A 16,415-nucleotide genomic window follows, 5' to 3' on the forward strand; every position below is an offset into this window, starting at 1 on the left:
GTATATTTGCACCATTTTATAACGGCAGGGGTATCTATACATCATTTTATAACAGCAGAGTATCTACACATTACTTTTTTAACGAGGAATATATCTGCTCTAAATCGCAAAATTGAAAGGTATATTTACACCTTTGCCCTTTAAAAAAAAAATCTTTTTCCCAACATAAATAAACATTCACGAATACTTCAAAAAGTCTCAAACATATGTTTTGACCCATAGTGTCTCTTTTTGTTGAGTAACAAAAGAAGGTTCCATTCTTTTTCTTTTACAACACTTCTTCTGCCTTACAGCTACTTCTTGTCATTTCAAGAATTTTCATCATACTTTTTTACTTTTACTTTTTGTGATCTTCTAATTTTACTAATGATGAACAATTCTTGGTTTAAATTGAATGGGATCAAATCCATTAAAAAGTGATGAAGTGTTTTGATCAATAAAAACAGGCCACAGTAAGTGCTTGTCCCTAAGGGTCGTTTGATATGTAGACAAAATTATTTCAGAATTATAATTTTGGGACTAATTTATCCATTTCTTGGGACTAATTTATCACATCTAGGAGATGGGATAAAATAATTCCAGCATTAATGGGATAAGATGGGATATCCCATCTTTAAGTTTGGGATGCATTTTATACTTTGTTTGATACAAGGTAATTTATTCCAGAATAAATTTATACCTTCTATCAAACATGATACAAAATTAATCCCACAGTTAATTTTGGGTATCCCAGCTAATACCGTGTACCAAACGACCTCTAAAAGAACAGAACAGAATCTCATGCTTGGTTTATTTGTTGATAAATCATGTTTCACCAATCTTTTTTCCTTCAAATTTTTTCTTCTTTGAGTTCTTGAAATAAAGACATTTGCAGGGGTCTCACCAACTACAACACCTTACAAATTACACATTAAAAGAAAAAGGAATAAACCCCCAAGAAAATCCTAAAAGGAAAAAAGATTAAAAGAGAGTAAAGAAAAAAAAAAAAGAAGTTAAAACCAACAAAAAGTACAACCAACAACTACAGATTTCCCTACTTGTATTTTTTTTTTTCCTTCCCAAACATTGCTTTTTCTTCTACCTATGGCTGCAGAAATCCGAAAGCTTCTTCCTTCCTTCAACAATTTCATCAAAAAAATCATCCAATTGTCCAATAATATTTTCAGTACCAGATCTCAAAACCCCAAAATACCCTTTCAAATTATCAACTCTTTCCCTTACTCCACTTTCTGTTTCCCAATCCACTATACTACTTCCACAACATCTTTTTTCCAATTCTCCTCTAAGTTCATCCATAACTTCTCTTGATCTTTGAAACTCATACAACAAAACCCCATTTTTATTAATCTCAGAAGCTACTCTTTGTTGCAATCTTGAAGTTGATATCATAAAATTTGATCCAAAAAACAAACCTGTTTGATATTCACCTCCTCTTAAAAATTCTGATGATGATTCAGGCCAACAGTAGACTAATCCATAGAGCAAGATCATTAGCAAAAGTGAACTAACATTCCTCATTGCATATAGAACTCCTCTAAATCCATTGAATCCATTTAGCTTTGATTCAACTGAAACAACTTCATCAAACCTTAATGATGAAAGTGGCTCAACTCTTGTTTCCATTAATGCTCTGTTCTCTTCCTCTAATCCCACTGCTTCTCTTCTGCACCCTGTTATTGCTCTAATCACCTGTGAGGTAATATCAAGAAAATCAATACAAGTATTAAAAAAACTGGAATTAGCTACGAACTTCATCCCTAAATTGCTCGTAGCTAACAAAAGTGTTTGATAATCCGTAGCTAATCTGTTTCTAAATTGGATTAGTGATAGAATTTTTTGTTTAGCTATATAATTTGTCCATAGCTAATTCCTGTTTCTATAAGAAATCAAGATAATAAATTAGGGGCACTAGCCAAAATATATACAAAATCTATACGCGATTATGTATATTATATGTGTATTTATGTATTGTTTGTGTATACAATGTAATTACACCAAAAGATAAATTGTATCCATCGCAAAATTGCTCGTAACTAACAGAAATTTTTGATAATCCTTAGCAACAGATTTTTCTATTTAGCTACTGAATTTGTCTGTAGCTAATTCCTATTTCTTTTAGTAGTGTATAGGAAATCAAGAAAATACCCAAGAGAAGAGAAATTGTACCTGTCTAGAGAATTGAGGGCTGAGGTGGGGATGCGTATCAAGATTAGAAGTGAGGTTAAAACCAGCAGAATAGTAATTCTCCATGACAGAAATACCAGTTTTAAGAACATGACAAACTTCCCAAAGCTTAGAACTTTCATCCATGTATTCATCAAGCCACTTTTCACCAACAGGCAAGTGAAGTTTTTGGACAAGAAGTGTTAACTGTGTATGGAAAGATCTCAAAAGGGAAAGTACCCTTTGAAGGAATTGAATAGACATGAAGTTGTTAGACAAGAAAACTCTTTCAAGATCATCAATCCCTCTTGTTAGAAAAGAGTAAAATCCATTCACAGAGTTTGTAGAAGAAGGATCCATCATAAAGAAAGGATCTCTTTTGGAATAGTAATTAATAGACTTTGAGAGAAGAGGGAGAAAAAAGATTATGAAGAGAGTTATATTTATATTGTTTAAGAATAAAAAGAAAGGGAATGAAAGTATTCTTAGAAGCTCAGGTTTCTAAGGTAGGAAAAGAATTGTTGGGAGCAATGATGAGTGTTTCCTTTGGAGGGGAAACGATGATTTCTAATCTGCCATTTTCAATGTTTAATGGGCAGAAAGGAAGCTAAACAAAAGAAGAAGACTTTATTTATTTTTTTGCAAGAAAAAAAAAATACCCAAGTGAAAAAAAACTTATCTTTCTACTAAAACAAACAGAGTGTGATATAATGAAACATGAAAAAAAAAAAAAAAAAAAAACCTAGTACTACTAAAAAACATGAAACTGTCATGAACCTATTAAGCTCACTTCCAATTTCTTCCTTTTTTCCCCCTCCCCTTTTGTGCCCTTTATCTTTTAATGCCTTTAAAAAAAAAAAAAAACTCTTTATGGATAGCATGAGCATAGTATAACAATAATATATGTATATGGGATAGGGGGTAGAGAGGAAAGGGTGGGAGCTAGCCTTAGTGGTTCTCTTTAATCTTGAATTACTATATTATTTGCCCATCTACATAAAATAATCAAATATAATAAGATTTTAAGTTATATATATCGATGAAGAAAAAAGAATTTAATTGATAGAAATATCTGACTGGAGAAAGCATCTGATCATATATTCCAAAACCTTCACGAAAAAGAAATAAAGTCAATCGCCTTCCTTTATAGACAACAAAACTGGGGAGTCTTGACTACTGGGGTGTCGTATTGACCGGTGAGATAAATAACAAAAGCAGTGAAAACTCTTGTAGAAGTATATTCAATTTTTTTGTGGTGGAATAAATTCAAGCGATATATTCAATTGTTTTGTGGTGGAATAAATTCAAGCGTTCGGGCCAGTGAATTAACCACACAATAAATATACGCTTACTTCATTGCTTTTACAATTTATTTTAATTCTGATGTTGATCCGATGCAACTTACGTTGATAGTCGCAACACCATGAGCTTTCAAGGAAGGAGACCGGGATCTCTAATTCTTGATTGTAACTAAATAGGCAGTGAGTCGTTCATATGAAGAGATAGGCGCCTAAATAGCACTTTTTTGAAGCCCAAGACAAAAATGGTATGTGGAATATTTTACATGCCGAAATGGGTTGTTCGTTGGCTAATCCACGAATTATGACCTCTTTTGACGGCAAAAGTTAAACGTGGTTGGACCAATTAAAAAAAAAAAAAATTAAATACAGTTCGTTGAATAACTCACGAACTGTAACAAAAATATAATTTTAAAATTTTTAGAGTTCGCTGGCCAGTACACAAACTGTGATTTAATTTTTTTATTTTCTTTTACAGTTCGTGGAGCAGTAGTCGAACTGAGTTTGAAACTGCACTAACTACTAACCATTCAAATTATGAAAGACTCACTTCCGTTTGAGAATAGGGCTGGGCATAAATATCGAAAATCAAAAAACGGGACCAAACTTCAAGAAACCGAAATCGAAAGATTCGAACCGAACTAGTTTGGTTCGGTGTTTGGTGTTTGGTGTTCACTTTCAAAAAACTGAAACCGAAATAGCCGAACCGAACTTTGATGAAACCGAACCGAAGAACCAAAATTTATACATTACCCAAAAAAATTAAAATAGTCCAGACCCATTAAGTTTAAGCAAAAAAAAAAAAAACCCAATTGTAATAAGATCTCTTTTGCTTTTGTATCCCTAATTTTCCACTTCAGTTGAGAAAATCAAATGTCCTTAACAAAGAAAGGTGACTAGGATGTGTCTTTAGGATTAATGTATGTCATTTATGTGTTTTCTTAATTATTCTTACTGTATGTATATAACACCTAGTAATCCTATATTATGGTAATGATTTTCTATTCTTGTGTATCCTGTTTGTTTGATTTTAATTTGTTAGTTTTATGTTTTGTTGCTTTTGAGAATATGAATTAGTGTAAATGCAATCGCTTCTAATATCATATAAAAAAAAAACGAATTGAAAAAACCGAAACTGAAAAAACCGAACCGAACTAGTTTGGTTCGGTGTTCGGCGTCCACCTTCAAAAAACTGAAATCGAAATAGCCAAACCGAACCGAACGCCCACCCCTGTTTGAGAAGGCTTCTGTACCAAATTTTTCAATGAAACATTAGTTTCTCAACCATCGCGTATATGTGTATGTGTCACACACAGAGGCGGATCTAGGATTTAATTTTTAGGGGTTCAATTTTTTAAATTTTTTAGCATTGAACCATTATATTTCTAAAGTTATGGGTTCATATCTACTATTTAATATAATTTTAATAAATTTTTACACATAAATTTATACCCCGCATCGAAAGTTTGGGGTTCAATTGAACCCCAAGTTATAGGGCTCCAACCGCCTCTGGTCACACACACACGGGCGGAGCCAGTAAGAGGCAAAGAGATTCATCCGAACTCCCTTCGACTAAAAATTCCATTATATACACAAGGTTAAAATTATTTTTTATGTATATATGATAGATGTTGAACCCCCTTGACTTCTTCGTGTGTGTAATTCTTTATATTTTTGAATCTCCTTATTTAAAATCCTAGCTCCGCCACTATATATATATATATATATATACACGTCATTTATAACTTGTAATATATATAACATAATTTTACAAATATAAACAATACAATGAAATAAAAATCTACTCTAACATCTTAACTTTCAAACAATGAAAAAATCACAATTTCTTAAAACAATATTAGTATCATACTATTCATTTTATCTCCCTATAAATAAATAATCAATAAACTTTATCAGTATTATAATTAAAGCGTAACTCCTTCATGAATAAAAATAAATTACTTTCAAATAGCGAAATAATAAAATATGATAATTTTGATACATAGGACAAAAGACCAATGACAAGTGAAAATGTACAATTCGGCTATGTATTTTTTTTTTTTAAAATATTGAGTGATATTCATCCTCACGATGTTCTCAAATAGTAAATATACAATACTACGACTTGTTATTTGAGTTATACACAATCTTCTTATTTCTGTAGATGAAAAACCTTTTTTTTTTTTTGGTTTCCCATTCGGTACCCACATTGGAGCCCGATTATCCGGATTCGCGCCGCATAGGGCCCCATTAGGGAGGAAGCGCTCCCTACCACAGATTTTTCCATACTCAGGGCTCAAATCCGAAACCTCTGGTTAAGAAAGGAACAACCCCATCCGCTGCACGACATCCTTTGGTGGTAGATGAAAAAATTATTAAGTATCATTCATTTGTTAATAAATTATAAGGGTCACGATTTTAATTAAGGAATTTAACATATAGTTTGATAAGATCCGTTGGGCAAACCTTCACTTTAAGTTATATAGAGTGAAATAAAAGCACTTAGGCGTAAGTCTTACAGAAATAAACCCCACACGAACCCCCGGGCGTGTTCGCATCCCGCTCCTTAGCCCTTAAACGAGTCCTAAACCGCCTTTTTAAAACATTGCTCCCCACATATGTGCAAAAAGTCGTGGTCCTCTTCCACTAGTCCTCCATGGTCGCAAGCATAGAACACCTACAAACGTGACCTCATTTGGTTGTATGCCAATTTCAAGTATCTTCGACTTCGTTTGGCTACTTCACCGCAAACTGTAAGAAAATAATATTAAATTGCACTTCGTGCCTTGCCCAGCGAACTGCAATTTTTTTTTAAAAAGAATAATTTTATTACAGTTCGTGAGTTATTGAACGAACTATATTTAATTTTTCTTTTTTTAATTGGTCCAACGATGTTTAACGTTTGCCGCCAAAAGAGGTCAGGCTCGTGTATATATATATATATATATTCCATTTCGGAGTAAAATATTTTACATACCATTTTGGTCTTTAGGCTTCAAATAAGTGCCATTTAAGCGCCGGACTCTTCATATGAAACCTGGAGAAATAAGGAGTTTTTATATCATCAGATCACCTTTATCTGTAGTAGCAAGTTTTATTATTTTTTAGATTATAAATTACATATTATAAGGAGGCTTATATATTGATATTCTTAGATGACCAGTATTAAAAAAAAAGTCATATCGATGATGTATATATCTTAACTAAAAGTCTATGATTTTCTTAAGTGTTAATTGACAGTTGAATGATGTAAGATTGAGTTCATCGGGTTGAATGGCAGTTTGTATGGAGGATTAATGAAAAAACAAATGTACTACACAGATATTAATTATTTCTTCGATTTGGTCATATGGGTAATGAAGTTCTTTTGATTTTAGTGCTTTCTTTGGCTTCTTCTTTCCTCTTTTTCTTCCTCGAGCAGCTGACTTTGTTTCCTTTACTTCCCCTCTATCCTACTTGAAATTTGTAAAAATCTTAAATCTTACATTCCTCTTTTTCGTTTTCATGTTCCTTTTAAGGGGATTTAGGAAATGATGTGATTCTTTGTATTTGCGTATTCTTTGTAACCTTCTACTATGCAAATTCTCATTCTTTTTAGGCATAAGTAACTACACCCCTCAACCTCCCAAGACAATCCATAATTTCAAAAATAAGATGGATTCAAATCTAAAAAATTTAAAGATTAAACCACTCAAATTTAAATCATGGATTCACTATTGACCCTACAACAAGAAAATGTTAGCAAAGGAGCGACAAAAGAAAAGAAATATTGGGACATACAACCTTTAGAATCACTAAACCGAGAATGAATATGTAATTACTTAGAAAATGAATGGATAATTGTTTATAATAAACTATTTTCGTTATAAAATGTTGTACATCATGTAAAGCAACTAGTACCCATTTTTGGCATAGACATTTCCAAAAATATCATGCCTTAGATGTTTCTTCTAAAGTTTTGGTTAACTTCTTGGTAAGTTTTCTTGAAAAATAAATTAATCTAAGTTTAGGTTCTCCGAATTAAAGTTAATATGATCGTACAATGTATAATTGCTCCCTCGGCACCTTACAATGAACAAACCCACATGATGTTTGAAGCAGTCCATTTGATTAACTGGCGATTGGGACCCATCAATCAGCTTCTTTTGGTTTTTCTTTTTTGGTATCCTAGTTCCTTTTTTTTTTTTTTGGTAGAAAGTTATTTGATATTGCTAGGTTGGTGTAAATTCGAATCCATGACCTAGCAAGCACTCAATATTTTCTTCACTTTATTCTGTTGAAAAAAGAAACTAAGTTGACCTAAGCATATTACTTAAATCGTTATTTCAAATAAAAGAAGCTAACTATAAATATTACGCTAAGAAAAGCATTACTTAAATAAAAATAAAGCTTATACAGATCAATATTACCCTAAGGTAATTATGAAAGAGAAACTTTCTGAAACCTACTAAAGGAAATTGCATATTATCAAAAGGATATGTTAACAAAATATTAGGTTATCCTTTTAAAGCTTCCTCTATATTTCAATTCAAAAACCCTCTTTGTTTTGATATAGATACGAAAATAGAGTCCAAAGTTTATCGTATTAAAACACAAGTAAATAAATAAAGGTGATTACTACTTCTTCCGCTTTATTTTACTTGGTCCTTATATTAAAAAATACATTTTTCTTTTACTTGTTCATTTTGGCAAATCAACAAAAATTATTATCTTCTTCCAGTACTACCCATGTCATTAAATTGCTATATAAAGTATTAACAATCACATTTAGATTTTCAATGTATAATTAACAAGATTAATTTTGTAAAATAAACCTCTAATAAATACTTTCTTAAGAGAGTGTCAAGTCAACACGGGCCAAGTAAAAATGAAACGGAGGGAGTAGTATTTAAAAATTTAAAACTTCTTTGTAACATGATAGTGGACCATGAAATCTTCTACGATACTCCTTCCGCTCACTTTTATTTATTTACAATGGACTTTACACTTACTTTAAGAAAATAATAAAAGAAGTGCATATTTTAATATAATACCCATGACTATTAGCATTTCAACAAATTTTGGGAAATGATTTGGAAATTTAGTAGTTAATGTTAAGGGTATTACAGTAATATTGTTAATCTTTCTCTTAATATACTAACAAGTAAAACTGAAAACTTATTTTTAATATAATGAATAAATAAAAGTGAACAGAGACAGCACTTACAAAGTGAGCTAATACGAATGAGATTTAATTTAATTGAGGGTTAAGAAATGCATACACTAAGCTACATCTCTATTAGTAGTAGTCAAGTAGCTAAGGAGGTAGGTGGGACCAGAAAATCCGAAGTATATTGAGGTTGATATATTGTTTATTTTTTCTTTAATAAATGTTACTTATGTTTAATTGGGAAGAATAATAAATAGACAAAGAGAGTGCTCGTGGGTTTTTGAAGAATGGGATACTTTGGGAGGATGTTGGTCTTTTGAGATCTCATTGGAAGGTGAATTAAGAACAATGGTCCATTATTTAAGGGCATTGATTTGGGTGCTCCTTTGGGTTTTGTTAGGCAGACTACCCACATCTAATTATAGGATGGGATGAGATTGTCCTTTCCCTCTTCTAAATGTCGTTGTTCGTGGTAAAAACATATTCATTCCCGATATTTATATCAAATCAATAAATATAATATGTGTGTCTTTTATGTTAAAAAAACATGGTTAAATAATAGTAGTACTTCATTTTGTCCACCATGTTTTTTCATATAGACAAACGTAGTTATTATAGTAAGGACCCTGTTTGGCCATAAAACTATTCAATTTTTTCCTTGAATTATTCACTTTATTGAAAATCTTTGTTTGGTCATAAAAATTTCAAATCCAACTTGGAGTTATATAACCTATTTTATAACATGTTTTTCAACTCACTTTTCACTTTTAAAATTTTATTTAAGTATATTTAAACATGAACATCATTTCAAATATTCTTTGCAAGAAGTATAGCCAAATACAACTCTATCTTCAACTCCAACTCCTTAAAATTTGAATAAAGTGAAAAATATTTAGAATCTATGACAAAATGCCTATTTATATTGTCCCAGCTAGGGGTGTACAAAGTAAACCGACAAACCGCACTAAACCGAGAAAAAAACAGGACTAATGGTTTGGTTTGAGTTGGTTTAGTGTTTAAAAAAAAAAAACTGACATTAAGTGGTGTGGTCTGGTTTTAGCTAAAAAAAGTCAAACCGAACCAAACCACTCCGACATTACATGTATTTAATTTTTAAAATATTTTATACATAAAAAAATTTATTTGTAATGTAATTTATAAATATTTCTTAAATTTTTTCGTAGTTTTTTGTCGTTTATCATATTATATTTCAAGCTTCAACTTAGAATTTTGAATGTGAATAAGTTTTATATCCCATGGATGTTAGTAACTCAAATAAAGTCCAAACCAAACTAACTCAACACTAATGCTAAAAAAGAAATTCAATTCTACCACTAGGAATGACAGTAATGCTGGATATCTATTCTTTAGTTTTGCATAATTGGTTTAGAGACTGAAAATACATAACTTAATTTTTTTTTCTTTGTCATGTAATTAATACTTATGAGCCGTCCTTATTTTAACATGACTTAGTATTTTTAGATTATGGTAATTTCTTTATGGCTTATTAATTAGCAATATTTATTTTAACCGATTTTATTATCTTTTTGTTGAATATTTTAATACAATGTCATCACTCATCTCACATTTTGTGTTATTTTCTTAAGAAAAACCTTAATTATATAGTTGTATCTTACTAGGACTAAAAAAAATATTTGAAGTAAAAGTTATATATTTTGTATGAAGACTTTTCCGGAAAGAACCCCGAAAAACCTGAGGTTGAAAAACCCTAATTTTATTGGTTTGGTTTGGTGTATAAATTTAAAAACCCGACGCAATTGGTCTAGTTTGGTATTTAAAAAATCCGAACCAACCCGATCCATATACACCCCTAGTCCCAGCCATGCAATTTGTATTGTAGTAGCATATATAACTGCCATACACCATTTTTAGTGGTTTTGATACGTCCATTAAGAAAATCACTTAGACAACATTAATTAGAAGGGTTAGTTGTATAGAATTATTCATTTTTATTTCAAAGATAGCTTTTCACTTTTATTTCAAAATCAGTGTTTGGTTATAACATTTCTAAATTCAATTGAATCCCAAATTTGGAAAAGTGTTCCAAACTTGTTTAGCAACTTCATCTTCATAAATTTCAAATAAAGTACTCTCCTCTTTTTTGCAAAAGGTATAACCATAACACTATTCCATCTTCAACCCTAATTTCATAAATTTCAAATAAAGTAAAAAATATTTAACTTGTATGGCCAAATGCCTACTAATTTACCCTAATCTACTCATAGGAAAATGTAAAGAAATGTTGAAAGATTTTTTTAGAAAGTTTTTTAGATCATTTACTAAACAAGTATAAATTTGAAATTAAAAAAAAAAAACAAAAAAAAAACTACTACCTTCTAGATTTTTTATCAAAATCACTTAATTTGGACAACATTTGAAAGTCGACAAAATTACTTATTGTGGATATGACAGAATATGTATTCTTACTGTAATTGTTAATTGCTAAGATTAAATTATTTAATTTAATTTAATTTAATTTAATTTAATTTAATTACTGAATGTAATTACTGAATGCGAGTAAGTATTTATCATTCTTCTTTCTATCTTTCATTCATTTGAAAATTAAGAAAAAAGGTTAGTAAAGAATACAAGAGTACACTACTAAAAACACAATGAAATTCGGCCTTAAAATTTCGACCTCAATTGAAGTCGATTTTTGCAACAATTTTTTTTTAACTAATTTTGACTTCACGAGGTAGATTAATTAACGGGAAAAACTATTTTTGAAATGTTTTTACATATAAATATAAACTGAAAATAAATTATTTTTTGCAGAATATATTAAGTTTTTTTTTAAAAAAATAAAAATTGACTTTTCGACTTTTAGATGCAGAATTTATCTATTGATTGGGAAAATATGCATCAGCACCTTAGTAGATATAAACCAAAAGTTTATTATGCTAAGGTGTTGTGGAGGATGCCACCTTCAGGGAGATTAAAATGTAATACAGATGGGGCAAACGAGAGGCAATCTTGGGATCGGTTCATATGGATTCCGCATCGTAGTAGCGAAGGAGATTTGATTTATGCGTAAGCACAACAAATGGGAATAGCAACAAACATGGAAGCGAAGCCGAGGCCATAAAAATGAGCAATCGAAGTTCGCAAAAAACACAACATTCAACAGTTCAATCGGAGACCGATTCACTTGTCCTTCAAAAGACCTTACAAGATTCATGGATCACTCCATGGGAACCGAGAAATCGGATGAAGAGATCAAACAGGACATGAGAACAGTACAGGTGCAGATTAATCATATTTTCAGGGAAGGCAACAAGTTGGCAGACTTTCTAGCAAATCAAGCTTTGGATCATGCAGAGATCAAAGTACATGACTTTATACTCATGCCATCAGAAGGAAGAAGAATTCTCAATATGGACAAATCACAACTTCCTCAACTGAGGATTAGAACAAGGAGGATTCAGCAGCTTGACAATCAACAATGATACTACATGTATGGATAATCATATGGTGTTTGCATAGATTTGGACAATCATCAAAGCTGATACATTAGGATCACAAAGGGCATACTAGCTTAGGCATACAAGATAGAACTGGAGGACAGTTCCTTATTTTTTTAATACTAGCTAGCTCATATTATAGACATGCTGTAATAGACCGTTTTTTACATTATGCATTTATTAATAAAAAGTTCTAACAGGCCTGGCCTGCTAGAGCACAATTTGATTAAAAAAAAAAAAAAAAAAATTTCAACCTCATGAGGTCGAAAATCCTATTAAAATTGGTCAAAGCTAACTTGGATTTTTCGATCGAATGAGGTCGAAAATACATATACGTATCCCCAAATCGGGATATTTTTCCCCCATTCTGTTTCTCTCTCTTTCCATTTTCTTCACTCTTTCTCTCCCACCGTCAGTCGTCGACTCACCCACGCACCCCGCTGACGTCTACCGCTGTTGCTGCTTCCGCTATCGTTCACCGCTACTGCCGCCACTGATCTGAAAAGGTAAGTTTTTCTTCACTTTTTTGTTTTGTTTTCAATCTCATACTATTTATTATTAGTTGCATTACTTTGTATTATTTTAGTTTAACTATGAATTTCTTAAACTATACTTATTGTTCAATATTAATTTTTAGGGTTTGGGATGTTAACTTTATTTTAGGGTTAAAATCAAATGAAATATTGAAATTGATCAATGTTGTTGTATTGAAATTCAAATCAATTTAGGCAAAATACATCAAATCAACCCTAAACTATACCCAAAATGTCGATATCACACTCAAACTATACAGGCGACCTATTACACCCTCGAACATCTTAAAAGTGAATTATTTTACCCCTGATAAATTTATAACCAGCTGCACATGGGGAGGTGTAATACATCGCCCGCCATGTCAGCGCCACGTCAATGCCACATCAATAAACTGCCAAATTTGTTTTTTTTTTTTTAAAAAAAAATCCATGTCATTTAATTCCTTCTCCTTCACATTCATAAAAAATACAACTACTCAACCACCATGGATATAATCATCCACCACCAAATTCATCCCACCACCATTACTAGATTCACTGCTTAATCAATCGTAGCATTCTCCGAAAGTCTAAATTTTTCATGAATTTGTCGCTACTGCGTTCCACGCGATGCCAAGTATCATACTTATCTTCTCCACCAAAAAATAAATAAAAAAATCTAGCCAACCTCGCCGGGAGAAATGGTGGCCGGTGAACAAACTTACCGACCAACACCCAGTAACCAAAACCACTATAGATCCAAATCGACCATCGGAATCACACCATGACCACCACTTCCACCATAAAAAAATTGCAAACAGCCACCATAAATTCAAACCTGCAACTAAATTCACCACTGGAATCACATCACCACCATTGAAACCATCCAAAATTGCAAGAACCACTGTAAATTTTGCACCCATCACCAAACCCGCCATCAAAATCGCAGCTCGCCTCTTTGAAAATAGATACCTATAGGGTAGTTAAAATGAGGGGTTTTCGGAAGAAGAAGAAGAGGAAGCAGTAGGTGGGGCGTGGTTCAAAGATGGAGAAAAAATTGGGTTTGAAGATGAAGAGGGTGGTGAAATTTTTGATGAGTTTATGAGAAAAAAATGAATTGATGAAGAAATTAAGTTCAGAGAAGTGTGATGAGAAAAAATGAAGTAGAAGACATGGAAAATGGGGCGTGAAGAAGAAAAGGCCTGGGGGAGGGGGAAGAAGAAAGGGACGGGGGGTGGGGCGTGATCAAGAAGAAGAAGTGTGGGGTGGGGGGAAATGAAGAAGAAAGGGGCGGGTGAGGGTGGGGCGGGGTTAAAAAAAATTAAATCTTTAAATTAAAAAAAAGAAAAAAGAAAAATTCTACTCAAAACGCGCTTTTTATTTTTATTTTGATATTTTGTGCCACATCAGCAGTTCAGGGAGTAAAATAATTCACTTTTAAGATGTTCGAGTGTGTATTAGGTCGCCGGTATAGTTTGAGTGTGACATCGACATTTTGGGTATAGTTTAGGGTTGATTTGATGTATTTTGCCATCAATTTATTATGATGTTTTTGTGTTGTTGTATTGAAATTGAACCCTCTGTATTAAAATATTGTTGTTGTTGTTGTATTGAAATTGAAACCTCTATATTGAAATATTTTTGGTGTTGTTGTATTGAAATTGAAACCTCATATGAATTTTACAATATTTTCTTAGGATCTTTAATTTTGTGTATATGTTTCTAATATACATAATTAGTTATAACAGTAATGATGTGATACAAAAATTACCAAAACTATCTAAAGACATAACAACCCAACCAACTTAAGTTAGTGTTAACTTTGTTTAAGAATTAAACTTTGAACTTCAAAAAAATTGAGCATGAATTTTATGAATCAAATTTTGGAATAATATAAGTTTAGTTTCAAAATAAAATAAGATTAAAATAATATTATTATTAATTAAGTTAGTGTTAACTTTGGTTATAAGTGTAGAATTATTATTCAACGTATGGTTTAACAAGTTCAAATTTTGTGCTATTTGTGTAGATGGAATCTCGTAGTTGGATGTACGATAGAACTAATCCTGGTCGATTTGGGTTGAGAGATGAATTTGTAGCCGGTGTTTATGGTTTTGTTGACTATGCTAAAACACTTGAGGATTTTACAGTTCATGGAGTGGTTAGGTGTCCTTATTCTAAATGTGAATGTATCAATTTCGAGATCCCTAAGATTGTTAGGCTTCATCTATTTGACCAAGGTTTTAAAAGTAATTATACAGTTTGGACTAGTCATGGAGAAACGTTTAACAGTTTCGATAGATTTTAGAACTTTGTTATTGGTGAAACTAGTAGGGTGGTAGAACCTAATGTCCAGAATTCTAGAGTGCACGACATGGTTCAGGATGCTTAAACTAGTCATGGAGAAACGTTTAACAGTTTCGATAGATTTCAGAACTTTGTTATTGGTGAAACTAATAGGGTGGTAGAACCTAATGTCCAGAATTCTAGAATGCACGACATGATTCAGGATGCTTATGGCATGCATTCGGACTTTGAATCCGGTGACCATGTTGAAGAACCTCTCAATGAAGAGGCCAGACGTTTTTATGAAAAGTTAAATCAAGCTAGTCGGCCCTTACATGATGGATGTACCCACTGTCAATTATCTATCGCTGTTAGATTATTGAGTATCAAAGCAGATTACAATGTTCCCCAAGGGGCAATGATTTTTTTTATTTTTATAAAACCACCTAAAATGGTGGGAGTTTATTGCAGCAAATATTTACATAGAAGAATTGCAAAGAAAAGAAACCATCTAGAAAGCTGAAAACTAGCTATGATCACCACATTAACACTACTAGAACCTTCATCATACTAAAGCAAACTAGGGACCTTGATTTGTATCCATCTTTCACACTCTCAAGTCTCACAAGTGGAATGAATCAAATCTTTTTAAATTATCTTCAGGTCATCCTGGATGAAGTAGATTTCAGTTCCAATCTTATAGATGCATGTTCTAAACTAGCATAGATTCTGAACTTAGTCACAGAAGCTACTGATGATCCTTCTGCTTATTACTTGCTGCATCTGATTCCACATTGATGAATTCCCAACTAGTAATATCAGTGTTTTATGGTAGAATGAACCAAGGTTGATACCACACACCACAAAACAAAGTTATTTCTAGTTGCATCCCCTTCCCTACCTTCATTGATGTTCTGTGCTGCTATTGTCCTGATTGCTGTATGAAGCCTGTTTTGTTGTTGATCTAACTCTAAAGTTTGGAAGTTGGCTTTTATCCATGTTGATCAATCTTCTTCCATGAGTTGGAATATCTTGAAACTGATTGTAGCGAATTATACCTGCAAAATCAAAAACCAGGTTAGTAATTAAAATAATCTGCCACACTGTTTCCTTCTCTGAACACATGCACCACTGAAACCTCTTTGTCCTTCCTCCATTTTTGTATACTCCTCACTAGCAAAGCAATATTCCATGGCACCTCCCAAATACCATCCAGTACCTTTTGCATTGTAAGGGAATCTATTTCCACTATAACAGGCAATAACTCACGTAGAACACAGTACTTGATTCCCTCTTCAATGGCCACAGCTTCAGCAACTAGATTAGTAGTCTCAGTTAATATTAGCATATATAAACTCTCCTGAACTATCTCTAATACAAAAGGCTGCTGAACTTGGTCCTGGATTCCCTTTAGAAGCACCATAAGTGTTGCATTTGAAGCATCCTCTATCTAGAAATGTCCCCTTCACCTGTTTATATGTTAATGGCAGCCTGTAGTTCTCTAGTAATTCAACTATCCTAGGCC

The 16,415-nt window shown here is 32.3% G+C and overlaps 1 protein-coding gene across 1 annotated transcript; it reads right to left on the reverse strand.

The window, feature by feature from the left end:
* Positions 1 to 472: 472 nt before the first annotated feature.
* On the reverse strand, positions 473 to 2,810 carry LOC132034147 (uncharacterized). Its single transcript, XM_059424414.1, has 2 exons — positions 2,167 to 2,810; positions 473 to 1,689 (listed from the first exon to the last, which is right to left on the reverse strand). Exons 1-2 carry the CDS (start codon positions 2,524 to 2,526, stop codon positions 1,078 to 1,080), a joined length of 972 nt encoding a protein of 323 aa, XP_059280397.1. The 5' UTR covers positions 2,527 to 2,810; the 3' UTR covers positions 473 to 1,077.
* Positions 2,811 to 16,415: the final 13,605 nt, after the last annotated feature.

This window comes from Lycium ferocissimum, chromosome 10 (genome assembly GCF_029784015.1).
Source record: "Lycium ferocissimum isolate CSIRO_LF1 chromosome 10, AGI_CSIRO_Lferr_CH_V1, whole genome shotgun sequence".
Lineage (NCBI taxonomy): Eukaryota > Viridiplantae > Streptophyta > Magnoliopsida > Solanales > Solanaceae > Lycium > Lycium ferocissimum.

Excerpts from the sequence above, each read along its gene's own strand:
- LOC132034147 (XM_059424414.1), bottom strand. The coding sequence starts at position 2,526 with ATGATGGATCCTTCTTCTACAAACTCTGTGAATGGATTTTACTCTTTT. Across the intron at positions 1,690-2,166 it reads GCCCTCAATTCTCTAGACAG|GTGATTAGAGCAATAACAGG; the intron begins GTACAATTTCTC and ends ATTACCTCACAG.